The 13,987-nt window shown below is 44.4% G+C and overlaps 1 protein-coding gene across 6 annotated transcripts in view; it reads right to left on the bottom strand.

Moving 5' to 3' along the window:
- Window positions 1-13,987, bottom strand: part of CD80 (CD80 molecule) — a 37,484-nt gene that overhangs the window by 16,957 nt on the left and 6,540 nt on the right. For 2 of the 6 annotated variants that reach the window (XM_081833518.1, XM_081833528.1), the window contains exons 2-3: window positions 11,239-11,324; window positions 5,552-5,856 (exon numbers count right to left, since the gene is read on the bottom strand). In XM_081833518.1, the coding sequence (XP_081689644.1) occupies window positions 5,552-5,654 (103 nt within the window). In that variant the 5' untranslated portion in view covers window positions 5,655-5,856; window positions 11,239-11,324. Of the gene's footprint in view, window positions 1-5,551; window positions 5,857-6,818; window positions 7,356-11,238; window positions 11,325-11,795; window positions 12,579-13,987 lie in introns of those variants that run through there. The other 4 variants (XM_081833520.1, XM_081833510.1, XM_081833538.1 and 1 more) reach the window with 4 other exon arrangements.

The raw sequence follows: 13,987 nt of genomic DNA, 5'->3' as shown, positions 1-13,987 counted from the left end.
AGCATTTATCAGTAGCACCAAATTCCCCTGTCAGGCTGTGTTTTCTGATTTTTTTTATCATTCCTCCTATGCTGGGCTTGACCTACAAGCAGATCCCCTAAGCCCAAGCTCTTTCACAACTAGCCACTGCCTCCCCCACCAATACTATTATGTATTATCTCCCAGAGCCACACAGCCTCCCCTGGGCCGGAGGCGGGGGTTGCTATCTAAGGATCGAGTCTCTAGTCTCTCTCTCTCTCGTCAGACAACAGGATCATGGAGCACTAACACCTCTCTATTTCAAGAGCCACTCTTCAGGCCTTCATTAGACTGGATATGGGCCCCCCACAGCATTAGGAAGAGAGTTTTGTGATGGCAGGTATCTTCATAGCAGGGTGAAGTAACTCAGAATGATCTAAGGAACCCCTTTTGGCAATTGTGCTGAACACTGCCAACCCCAGCTTTAAGGAACATACCTGAAAAAGGGGGAAGAAATGAAAAGATACACTTGAGGGGAGCATATAATAGCTAAATAACCTGAGCTCTCTTTAAAAAGATACAGCAGAAGCAAACTCATAGGTGTAAGGAGCATAAACTATGGGTTCCTATTGACTTGGATTCTAGTCCCAGCTCAGCCACCTGCTAATAAATCCGTTTCCTCATCTGTAAAAATGGTATGATACCTGCCTCCCAGGATCATTGTAAAATTAAATTCAATTAAATGATATACATGGAAAGTCCCTAATACATAGCAAGTCTTCTCTGAGACTTTCCTTTCCTCTCTTTCCCAACTCTTGCTCCCAACTTCTACCCTCTGGTCCTTCCATTGCACTCAGGGGTTATGTCAGGTACTCAGGACTCTGGTCTTGCCACGGGCCAGATACCACGACAGAAAGCAGCTCATTCATCTGGGATTCCAAATAGGATCTTTCCCTATGATCTCTTTGTTCCCACCCAAAAAGAATCCAGGATTTCTAACCGAGTTTGACATGTGACATTAGCAAAAGAGGAATCTGAACTGAAAATGAGCTACTTTCAATGATGACTCTTAAGGAGTTTTTGTCCAGCCGTCTGAGGAGAAGCGTGGGTGTCCCTCTAAAGGTCAGTAACCATCAATGGGATCCTTAATGTTCCTATGTGAAATCCTCTCGCCACACACTCACGCTGAAGAAGAACCAGACTGAAAAGAGGAACCAAAAATCTTCTGAGCAATTTGGAAATTCCACAGAGACCTGGCTTCCATACTCGGGCCTGCTGCATGCAGACAACTGAAAGGTCTGAAGTGCTTTGTCTGCTTCAATGGCTTTGGAGGGGAGAGTCGGGTACCTGAATTCTGAGCATTACTGCCTAAAACCTAGTTGAACTTTGACCTTGCTTAACCATTTTACAGATGAGCAGAGCACACTTACCTAACAAAGTGGGCATGAGGATTCTGTGAGGTGACGCACATGAGACGCCCCCGCAGACCTTGGCAGGTGCCAGGTACCAGTGCCTTCCCCAGACAGCCACACAGCTCAGTTCCTTGCTTCTCTCGGGTTTCTGCTCTGGTCCCCCTTTGTCAGAGATCTCTTCTCCAACTCTCCCTAACCAGCACCTTCCTCCCAGACCCTATCCATCCTGCTGCTCATTAGTCCCTTGCCCTGATTTATTTCTCTTCAAGTTTGTTTCCAGCTTACTTTTGAGGCTATGAGAGCTGGGGCTTTATCTGTTTAGTTCATTGCTGTATCTGCAGAATCTAGGACAGGGACTGGCCCATAGTAGGTGCTCAATAACTATTGGCTGAATGCATGGCTAGGCATTAGGAGATGAGATCTGGCTCCATCTGCCGCACATTAGAATCATAACCTTGAACAAGCTGGTTCCTTGGGAATTTCTGCAAAATAGGCATAATACATTCTCCCCTAAAATTTCACAAATTATCACGGGGATGGTATGATACCCAGATGTAAAAGTGCTTAGTTAACTGTAAAACACTATACAGATTTTTAAATGGGGCTGTTCCTGTCATTCATAGCACGTGATTTGTTGAACCACACCCAGGAGAGGCCAGAATCACCGTGGTAACTGGCTGACATCCGTACTGAGCCAAGTATCCAGAGCTGGGCAGAACAGCTTAAGTCCCCACGTGCTGTGATGTATGCAATCTCACTGGGACTTAAGTATGCTTTTTAAATAAAGGTGTTCTCGGGGCGCCGGGGTAGGTCAGATGGTTAAGCATCTGCCTTCAGCTCAGGTCATGATCTCAGGGTCCTGGGATCTCCCCACATCTGGCCCCCTGCTCAGCGAGGAGTCTGCTTCTCCCTCTGCCCTTCCCCCTCCCACTTGTGCTCTCTCTCATGTGCACGTGCTCTCTCTCTCAAATAAACAAATAAAAATCTTTAGAAAAATACTAAGAATAAATAAATAAATAAAGGGGTTTCCTGACTCTAAAGGAGACACACATTAAATTTATAGAAAGAATGGTAAATACAGAAAAGCATAAAAGTCATCTATAATCCCACCATCTAGAGATTTACTGTTAATGGTCTGTGTATATCCTTCCAAAGGCAGTGACCCTTTGGGACACTGCTAAGTGCTCTTCATGAGGTGAACCAGCCAGCCATGGGGCTTGTGTCGGCCTTGGGCTTGGTGCCAGGAACACAAGCAGGGTAAGTGTCTGCTCTCCAGCGGCTGACAGATTTGAGACCTGTCACCTGATTTTTGCATCACTCCTGACTTTCTCTCCTCTTGAGACCCAGCCTGTACGCTCTGTATAAATCTGATCCTTTGCATCTCCAAATGGTACTTAAATCTTGAAAAGGCTCAGGGACTTTGAATATCAGCATTGTCCCAGCCAGAACCGCAGCTCATAGGAGCCCTTGGCCAGCAGTGTTCAGATAGTACCCGACGACAGGAAGAGTCCCTGTGGCACTCTGAGGGCATTCTTTTCCCTCTGGCTCAGTCTTCCTCATGCCATAGACTTACAGGCAACACCGCTTCTGTGTCCCTGGCCCACTCCTACCAAAGGCCTCTCCCCTCCCTTGGAGCTGTGCTTCCCTGAAAACACCCCACCTCTGAGAGAAAGCTGCCCGTCCCGGCCCCTCTGAGAGCCACCCGGTTAGACCCTCTCTGCCTTATAACTGCCAGTTTCTGGAGTCCACGAGTCCAGTGTTTTGCCTCCACAGACCCAACCAGAAGTGGACAGGAGTTTGGCCAGCCCCTCCCTTCTCAGGACAAAGTGGTCCCCTGTCCTGGGCAGCAATGGCCAACCTGCGGATGGGGGCGGGTGGGGGGTGGGGGTAGTGCAGCTTCCTGGCCGGAACCAGGAGAGCAGGGTGTGTGGCAAATCCCTTTCCCTGAAGCCAAGGCCTCCGTGATCTCACTCAGCCTTGCCTCCTGCGGGCCATCCACAGCTCCCAGCTGCTCCCTGATGCTACAGCACATACACTCTCCAATCCCCCGCCCCCCGCCCCGACTCCAGTCTCTTCATCAAAGCTGTCCGACATAGCCTGCTGACAGGTTCTACACCATCACTCCGGCAGCCCTACAAGCCGCTCTTTGTGCTTTAGCAACACTTCTTTTTTAAAACATCATTTCGGAGCTTTACTACCCAAACGGAAGGTCTGTGGCCCAAGAGCATTGGCATCACCTGAGTCCTTGTTAGAAATGCAGAATCCTAGGCCCCTCCCTGGCCCACCTCAGCAGAAACTGTATTTTTCAAAAATATACAGACTTTATTTTGGAGCATTTTAGGTTCACAGCAAAATGAATGGAAAGTACAGAGAGTTCCCATATACTCCATCCCCTCCACGCACACAGCTTCCCTTACCATCCACATCCTATGCCAGAGGGTACATTTGTGACAATCAATGAATCTACATTAACACCTCATTACCACCCAAAGTCTGCAGTTTCCTTTAGGGATCATTCTTGACACTATACATTCAGTGGGTTTTCACAAACATAAAATGACATGTATCCATCATTGTAGCATCATACGGAGTCTTTTCACTGCTCTGAAAATCCCCTGTGCTAAAAACTGCTTTGGACAAGGCCCCCAGGTGATTGGTACAGACCACGTCACTCCTTAAAACCCTTCCGTGGCTTCCCAGTCCCTCCAAATAACATTCAGATTCCTGACCATGGCCTTGGAGCCCTATGGAGTCTGGTCCCTCCCTCCACCTGCCCCAACACGCTGTCTCCACTTCCTTGCTCCTCTGTTTCTTTCACGTGCTGCTCTTCTGCCTTCACCCAGCTCACTCTTACCACTCTCCCCTCTGGCACAGAAAGACAGTGTTTGTTGTTCGTACATTCATTTGAGGGATTCTTTGATTGAGTTTCACGTTCTTCCTAATGATCGTAAATGCCATGAAGGCAGAAGCCATGTCAATCTTGCTCACAACTTGTCCCCAGGACCAAGAAAAGTATCCTATACAGAGGAGATGCTCAATATTTGTTGAATTAATAGATGAGTACACAAAAGAAAGAACCCTTGTGCCAGACTCATCCTTACCTTTAGCCTTTGTCTGCACTGCGGCCCCACCCAGAATTCTGCCGCCATCACGCGGCGTCTGCCATAAAGTTGGCCCGGCTGCCCCAGCTCGCCATGGTCCCACCTTTCCCAGGTCTCGGGCTCTTAGGATCGGGACCAGGCACTCTACTGCTCTTCACTAGCTTGGGGGTTAGTTTTGCCTTCTTCAACTAACACACTCGAATCTCTTAGAGGGCAGGAATCCCAGGTTCAGTTTTTGAGTACATAGTAAGTATTCACACATAAGATGCTCAGGGATTTGTTTGTTGACTCAGTGCAGCAATAGTAAAATCTGAATATAGCTGTAGGACAAAGTGCTTTCCTAAATATTTTTCTTTAGCTCAAAGATCATCTCCTTCCACTTGCTTAATTGCTAAAACCCTGGTCCTCATTTTATATTTTCTTTCTCTTTTTCATTGGTTTCCCCCCAACACACACACACATATTTCTAGGAAGCCTGTATAAATTTCCTTCTAAATATTTTAAAACTCTTTAGACTCCCCCAGAAGACTCATTAGGGAGTGCTCCCCCACACAATATCTGATGCATAAATTGTGAAACTTAGGTCGCGGTTCTCTTGGTTCGGCAAGCATGTAAAATAGCAAGTTTTCCAGCCCAGGACAGAAAATGCACGACGACCATCACGGCAGGCGCGTAATCCGTGCGCCCAAACTCCTCTCCCATCCCCTCCTCCTCCCTCCCTCACACTTAGACATTCTGATGCCTGCAGTGAACACATGCTTTAAGTGAGCAGCTCTTAAGACAAGGACCTTTGACATTGGGCTCTTTGCAAACTGGCAGACCGTGTTGAAGCCAAAGCCTTCTCTTTACTTTGGGGAAACCAGGTGGTATGCTGTTCAGCAGAAAGAAGATCTTTTGTTTTGACTTTAAAAATAAAGTCAAAACCATTCTTCAGCAGGATGAGCCCCACTCTTCTCAACAGCCCCCCAAATCCAGCCCTTGAAGGTCAACTTGCAGGGTGACAGAAGGGGGCAGCACAGAAAACCCCGCCTCCTAAACCTTGAAGCAGCAAACTCAGTCAAGCTCCTGAGAGTTCCTTACCTGAACAGAAGTAAAAAAGACTAGTTAGCATCAAGAACTGAAATTCAAGCTTGAGATACGGATGCTCGAGTAGTGGTGTTCTCCACTTCGCTGGGTGATCCATGGCTTCTGCTGCTTAGAGAGCGAAAACAATTTCAAACCAAGTGAGACCTGGGTACCTTCCAGCAAGTACCAGGCAGGAGCAGAAGACAATTCAGCTGTCTCACACAGAGGGTTCTCCTGTGATGTTTGCAAAAACACCGTGGATGGTGTACCTGGGTCTCCAAACTCCTGAATATAAAAGATTGTGGTTTTATTTTCACAACCTGAAAAGGAAAAAAAAAAAAAAAAATTGAAGTCACCCAGGAAGGAATGTTGGCCTAGTATGGGTCATAAAACTCCCTAGTTGCCTGCCTGAAATGAGTCGGGAACCTTAATCTGAGCAATGTCTAAACCACACACAATCTCAAGGGTAAAGCAAAGGTCAGGGGAACTCCGAGGTGATCTTGCCTTGTACATGTTTCCAAAACGAACCACAGCTCCCATGGAATAGTTCTGCTTAATGGGGACAATGAGACTTCGGTCAAAGCACAGAGAACTATCAGGGCCCTCAATATCCGCTGGCCAAAATTCAGATCCTCTTCAAAATATACCAAGAAACACAGAGCACCAATGAGGTCCTATTTTGTCCAAGGCAGGACTTAAATTATGAAACTACTTCCTTCTCAATACATTTACATAAAAAAGTGTCTCCATTTTTAAACGCCCTGCACAAAGAACATGTCTTAAACCAGCAGAGGTTCTGAATCAACAGAAAAATCTGCTAGTAAAAAAGGAAAAGACGTTCTACAAAAATTACTTATTTATATTATGTATTACCATGGGAGGAAATTTTTTCAGGAAATTTATAACTGAAAATGAATGTTGTGCTCCAGTGTGATCTTCTGAGCTTGTCACCACAGACACAGTCCACTGCTACTCAGAAAACATTTGGGACCCCTCTTGGGAACCATCCCAGAGCTCATTTTCTAGCCTCACTTGACTGTTTTATTAGCCACACTCCATTTTAACCAGGATTAGCTCGGATCCACTTCTTCACCAGAATTTTATGAGCCGTAACTCTGTTGATGACTCACCAGCCATGCTGGGACCCCAGGGAGGCTCCTTTGGAAGTAAGTATGCATCTTGGAGATAGGAGTGATGGTATGTTTATTTAAAAGGCAGTCAGGTCGTTGGTAACTATTCCTACTGAGCTATCCCATATTAAGATAGTAGTAAATGTACTTACTTGCTGAAGAACAATTCCTCTTTTTTTCTCGTGTTTAAAAAAATAAAAAAAAAAATCAAAGGATGAGGCCCCAGTTCTGAGATGTTCTTTTCTTGCCGTCTCCAAAATAATGGCAGGTTGCTCAGCTTTTCTTTGGGTGATACACCAGAGGTGGCAATGCCCCTTCCAACTTCCTTTTACTCACTAGAAGATCTAGCCGATGTTCTTTCACCAGAAGCATGTAAGTCAAAGCAGGGGATGGGTAGCATGTTATGTATGATTTGAGGAAGCTTGCTCTTGCTGTCCCTTTTTGTCAGCCACCTCCTCAGAGGGTGTGGCCAAGACAAATCACACAGCACCTCCCTCACCACCTCGCACAAACCAAAAGTCTCAAGGGGAGAGAAGACTGTAGAGGGCAGCCTGGGGGTGAGTGGGAGGCCAGGGTGGGGGGTTGGCTTTGGCAGTAGATAGACTGTGAGCTTTGTGGGCCAGTAGTTTCTGAGTCTCAAGTTTTGTTTTAACACCCAGTTACCCCTCTCTCTTCAACAGTCATGCCAATGCAGGAGTGGGCTGTCTACCTCATATGTCATGGTCACTTTTTGGAGAGTGCTGGGCTCACTAGGCTGCCCTTAACTGCACTCCCACCCCCACTATCTTCACAGACGGGACTTCCAGCAGCCATGTTGGACAGGATCCCAGGCACCTCAGGTGAGCACAATGACAGACCGAGGGGTGGGGTGAAGAAGACTTTAGTACCACCCCCTTACCCCTCACCCCACCCCCAGACTCCCTCTGTTTTCAACTAGCCTGTGTAGAATTCTGGAGCATTCTGTGGGTAAACAGCTGACATGCTGGTGCAGCTGACTGGTTTTGTACAAATAGAACCTGACAGCACTTTGCCTGGGCCTGCACCTTTTGCAGTCGGCTCCTGGCCCTGGGGCTTCTCTTTTGCTTTGACATGGGTTACCCTTGCAAGTTCTGTACTTAAACATGTGCAGCCTGGGAATATGGGGGTAGTTAGTGCCCATGGGGCTACTCTTGACCAGAGGAGGTTGGAAGCTGACAGCTTCCAGGTGGGGAGTTCTGAGAGACATTTCATGAGGGTTTCCAGAAGGCCCTAGTGGGACTGAGTACCAGCTGCCTGCAGCAGAAGCCAGCGTGGTAAAGCACACTTCTACTGGCTTTTCTTTCTTCCCTGTCTCAATCCTCCCGTTCTGCACCGCTGGCCTACATTCCCAATAAACTAGACCTTTGTTTCCAACTTTGCTTTCTGGATACTCTAGGCTGAGACAGGAGGGATGCTCTTATGGTAGAGATACAATAGTTTTCTATCTAAATTTGTAAAAGTAGAAAGGTAAGTCAATTCAGAGGAAAAAAAGGAAATGTAGATATGATACATGAATATGGTAAACATTGTGAATATGGTAGAGAAGTGTCTGAACTATCGACTTCAGGCTATTAGAAAGTAGCTTCTCCTGGCAAAAATCACAGTGTAAGCTGCCATCTATCCTAATGTTTTTCAGTGTTAAGGAAGGCACTGAGGTCCCTTTAAATTAAAAGCTGATAGGGAAGGATGACCGTTGAGGCCCCTGGATGTCCACAGGGGGGAGGAGTGACAATCATCCTGAAGGAAGAGGAGGAAAGAGTAAAGGCTTTTCCACTTCATGATTGTGCTTAGACTCTGACAAGGCCTGTGGTATGGCAGATACAGGACCTCACTAGGGGGAATATGACCCAAGGCTCAGCTCAGGCCTCAAAAGATTGCTGACTGCATTTGAGACAAATCTTCTGCACGAAGTGAGTGGCAGCTTCTCTGATGTGATCTGCCAGGTCCGCTCCCACACCGGCCCTCCTGGTACAGCATCCACAGTGCTATGCTTCCCTGCCACCCACAAGGTGCAGCTGTTTGGGCTACGGCAACATCTTCAAAGTGGGATAAACCCCCAAGGGCACCTGTAGATCTTCAAAGGGTATGCAGGCCCAGTACTTTTAAGAGACTCCATTTCCAGATTTCCAGTTTCTTTATGGACGCTTTTGTAAAACTCACCTGCAGTGGGAAGGACCTTGTCTTTCTCCCTATCAGAAGAGAAAGGCTCTGACCTGACTTGAATATTACTAGGGTGCCATGTTCTGGAAAGTGAAAGAACTTTAGGGTGCCAAAGAAAGAAACAATTTGAAATAGTGGTGTTTTAATCAATGCTGCCTCCTTAAATCAGGACAATCTAAGCCCAAGGGAGGGTCTCACATCCCTCCCATCTTGTACACATTTCTGTAGAGGTAGAAATGTGGCATTAGACACAGATGTACTGTAGAGTGGGGTAGCAGGAGTGGTGGCAGCGTTTACTAAATAAACGTGGCCTCTTCTACTTCCCGTCTCTTGGCAAAGACACCATCTCTCCAGAGGCAGCCAGAAACAGCAGAGAGTGTGGGTAGGAGACAGGGAAAGCACAGGCACCTTGCGTCGCCCCAGCGACAAGTCTGTGGCAAGGTTCAGTGGGTGGCTGCTCTGTCTATCTCAGATTTGGAATATTCAAGCTCTATAAAGCATGCTAGGCAAGACTTTCTATGCCAGGGGCCCACTGTGTTTTCATGTTCTCTGCGAGGAAAAAAAAAAAGCCTGGTGAGCATTTACATACATCTGTGTCTTGGTCTGAGTGTCAGCTGCATATTTTGAATAAAGATGAGGAAGGAGGTAGCAACTTCTACCTTACAGTCACAGCGACCTTCAGCCTCTCAGTGGAGGGGCTGAGATGCTCGTCTGGCTCCTCGCCCTGCTTCATTCGAGCTGGCTTATAACCTGCGCCCAGCAGCAAATGGCAACCATTACTTCACTTTTCAGAAAAATATTCCACAAGGAAGAAAGAGAAGAAGGGGGAGGAAGGGAAGAGAGAGGAGGAGGAAGAGGAAAAACTTGAAGGAGAAAGAAGGAGGAAAGTGAAGGAGGGCAATTACTCCATTTTAGGGGTGGATAAATAGCTTGGTGTGTTTAAGCAGAAAATAACACACTCCTGTTAAATCTCTAATTCCCACGATCTTTAATTCATTGAAGTTTGCTTTCATGGCACTGCACTGTCCTGTTTTGAAAGCACCAAGATCATTTCTGGCTTTTTTTCCTGCCTGGTGGTTGGCTCCTTATTATGTTTCTCACGGGACAAAGAAAATGAAATAGAAAACTGAAAAGAGTGACTTTTGCAAATTTGTTAAGGGCTCTGGTGGACATTGTGGCTGGGGGAGTGGCAGCCAATGGCTGTCTTAATTCCGCCCCTCCCCGAATCCTTAATTCCCCCCATCCTTAATCCCCCAATCCTTAATCTCCCCCAATTCTTAATCACCCCCAATCCTAGAACAGGGACTGGCCAGGATCTGGGGGCAGGTCCCTACCTTCAGGCACAGAACCTCAAGTCTTCAGGACACAGTGTTTGTTTCTTCCTTTCTTGAAGGATTGAGCAATGAAATGCTGCAAGCTCCTTCGAAAGGTATCCTTTCTAGTTTTGTTCAAAAAAGAATTCTTCCCTAAACACAACCAAACTATCTCCTGCTTTACTTTAAGCTTATTTTCTCTCATTCAGTCATCCACAGAAGGGGGGGGGGCATTTATATCCATTACCAGCTCAAAACAAACAGAAACACTTTAGGGTGATAGAGAATCATTACCCAGCTCCTCAAAACCACTCGGTCTGTGTGAAAAAAATCTCAGCTCTGCATTGCTCTTTTCTCTGAGTTACCAGGTTAGCATCCTTTTTCTTATTGCTTGTTACTTATCTCTGGATCCATTTTCTACATTTAGTTTGAACCTGAATGTAATAATATTATCAATAAGGATTTGGGCTTATTTAGAAAGAATCCACATAAATAATTCCTGGCCATGGTATGTCATATTTCCACCCATAATTTCCACAATTTCCACTCAATATTTCCATGAATATTTTGTTGGCATTTTCATCATTCTGCAGATGCATATTTAGCCAGTTACTCCAGGCCGAGCAACTGTGCATCATTTGGGGAGAAAATGCCAACCTAAACTTGCATTTTTGGTTTACCTTTTTTTTTTTTTTGCTTCTCCTGTGTGCTGTTTGGGCTATTTTTGGGCTTCTGGCAACTTTAGTTTACCTTTATCTTAATTATGCTTCAAAAATCAGCCCAGGTGTAATTTTCTCTGGATGCCTTCTCTGAACATTCTAAGCTGGCTATGTCTCTCTCATATCTGCTGACCTTGTACCTTGAACATTCCCTCTTGTCATAGTCTCGTGGGCTAATGTCATTATATCTACCAAGTCTCCACTATTAGTGTGATTTTTGCCTTACCTCTGTAACTGCAAGGAGGACCTAGCAAAGTGCCTGGCACATCTTATATGCTATATTAGTAAGTGTTCTCCAAAGAAATAGAACCAGTATGTATACACATGGAGAGAAAGAGGTTTATTCTAAGGAACTGACTCACCTGACTGTGGAGTTTGGCAAGTTTAAATCTGCAAAGTAGGCCAGCAGGCTGGAGACCCAGGGAGGAGCAGATGCTGTAGCTCAAGTCTGTGGATGCAAAATGAACAACCCTTTTAGAATATCTAAAAAAGAAAAGGAAGAGAGTTTTATCTGAGCCCAAGTTAGGACAGCTGCCTGGGATACAGTCTTCACAAAGAAGAGAGGGAACATTTGGTGTAGGGTTATGTACATTTTTACATAAAAAGTTACAAATTATTAGACAAAGAACACTTCAGAAAGTTGCAGACCTTAAGTTTCTAATATATGCAGGGCTGTAGGACTTTAACCCTATGGGAAGGAGGGAAATCTCTTGCTTTTTCTTGTCTTTTGTGTTCAGAAGACACCTTTGTGGTGATTTTCTTTAATGAAGCAGATGTACAATGTGTGCTCTGGTCAGAAATAGAGCCCATGCTTTGAGGTCTTGCGGAATCAATTTGACTTGGTAAATGTTGAAGTATAGCTTCCCCGGGAGCCCAGGAGCAGGGTGTACAAACATGAAAAGTTGAAAACTTCCTTTACATCAAGCCTGGAGACAGTCTGCTGGTAGAATTCCTCCTTCCGTGGTGGTCAGTCTTCTTTCCTATTAAGGCCTTCAACTGAATTGGTCAGGCCTGCTAATATCATGGAAGATCATTGGCTTTCCTTAATATCCACTGATTTCAGTGTTCATCTCATCTAAAAAATACCTTCACAGAAACATCTAGAAAAATGTTTGGCCCAATATCTGGGTATTACTGCCTTGCCCAAGGTGATGTGCTCACTGAGTCTTCTGGATTGAATTGCTGATACAGCACAATGTGAGCAGCTGCTTTGGGCTCTTCCAATTTCTCCTGTACTAGCTTTTTTCTGTTTTCTTCTAAAAAGCCTCTACTTCATTTTTTCCCCCACTTTAAGTCATTTTAACAGATGTTTATTGAAGTCCTCTTCTGTGGTATGTTTTCCTTTGAATCTTTTTGTTATTTTGTGCCTGGTTGAGAGTTCAAGGGGCCCTGCCTTTTAACCATTTCCTGTTAGCTAGTGCATGAGCTTGCTTTCTCTCACTCTCTTTTTTAGGTTCTCATGCTTTAACTAGATGTGGTATTACGCATTCAGGACCATGAAGTGGCAAAGATTTAATACACTGTTTTTCAGTTATCTGTGCTTCTGTTTTCCTTCAAATGAACCAGCTCTGACCTACTTTGGTTGGAGAACAACTGAATGTCAGGGCCTATTTTCTTTGTATCAATATGAAAGGGAGTTTTTTTCCAGAGGCATTGTCTTATCTGAGCATTTGGAATCAATTATGTATCACTATTATGTATCACAATTATGTATCACTATAGTATAGTATTAGAAATAGGATATAAAGTTGTATATACAAAATGATCCAATTTTTTTCAAAAAACATGTGCATAAAATAAAGACTATATACAGTATGAGTGACGAAATGTGAGTGGTTCTGTTTTTTCTATGTTTTCTAAAATTTTTTTATACACATAATATATAAAAATTCTAATTGTGGAAGATTAAAAGTTTCTACTTACTCCTGGCAAACTCTCCCATTACCGTACTCTTGAGAGATAATCATAATCATTATTAACAACTTGATACGTATCCCTTCAGTCATTTCACACACACACACACACACACACACACACACACACACACAGCTCTTTTTTTTCCTACCTAAGACCGTATATATTCTTCATTCTAAAATTTGATTTTTTTTACCTAACAAAATTATCTCTCAGCTCTTTCTAGGTGAGCTTGATTATTTACCCATAGTCTACTGATTTAAATGTCTACCTCATGGTTTTGAACAGTTCCATAATTACGCCATGATTTAGGAGAAGGAAATGCATACTCCCATGTAAACAGATATTGAGGTTATTTTTAACTTTCTGCTATTAGAAACAATTCTGCAAAGAATATTCAGGAACATTTATCTTCATGAACATGTGTGGTTATTTTTTTAGGAGAAATTTTATCATTTAAAATGATAAATGGGTTGGGCTCCTGGGTTAGAGCCATCACACAAACTAGATTTGTCACATTACTTTTTGTTTTGTATAATCATTTTTAAACTTTGTACCTATTGCCTGTCAAGCATTTATAGAAGCAACATGCCCAATAGGGTGATGCTAACTCAATACTTCAAGATGAAGTTTGTTCCCTAATTTTGTGCATTTGAGCATTTATTTACATTTATTACTTTTATCATTTAAAAAATGTAAACATTTTATTAAAAAATATTTTAAAAATATCATGAGTCAGCAGCCTAAAATGAGGTTACATGGCTAGGTCCATTCCACGAGAGAGGGTCCTGGGTCAGGGCCTAGCATATACCTGGTACACAGTATGTGTTTAACGTCTGTAGGATATATGAAGATCACTCCCGGACATTGTTAACAACTCTTTATGAAAAGTACCATTATTTCCACCATACAGATGAAACATCTTAGAGATCAGGTCTGAGTCCCACAAGTTTGTTTCTCAGTAAAAGCCTCTAAATGGCGGTGGCGCCTGGGTGGCTCAGTCGTTAAGCATCTGCCTTCGGCTCGGGTCATGATCCCAGAGTCCTGGGATCAAGCCCCACATCGGGCTCCCTGCTCTGCAGGAAGCCTGCTTCTCCCTCTCCCACTCCCCCTGCTTGTGTTCTCTCTCTCGCTGTGTATCTCTCTCTGTCAAATAAATTAAAAAAAAAAAAAAAAGCCTCTAAATGGCAAATACTA

This window comes from Leptonychotes weddellii, chromosome 1 (genome assembly GCF_054177405.1).
Source record: "Leptonychotes weddellii isolate Sample4059 chromosome 1, ASM5417740v2, whole genome shotgun sequence".
Taxonomy (NCBI): Eukaryota; Metazoa; Chordata; class Mammalia; order Carnivora; family Phocidae; genus Leptonychotes; species Leptonychotes weddellii.
The sequence above is the reverse complement of the archived record's forward strand: the minus strand, read 5'-3'. Positions and strand labels throughout refer to the sequence as shown.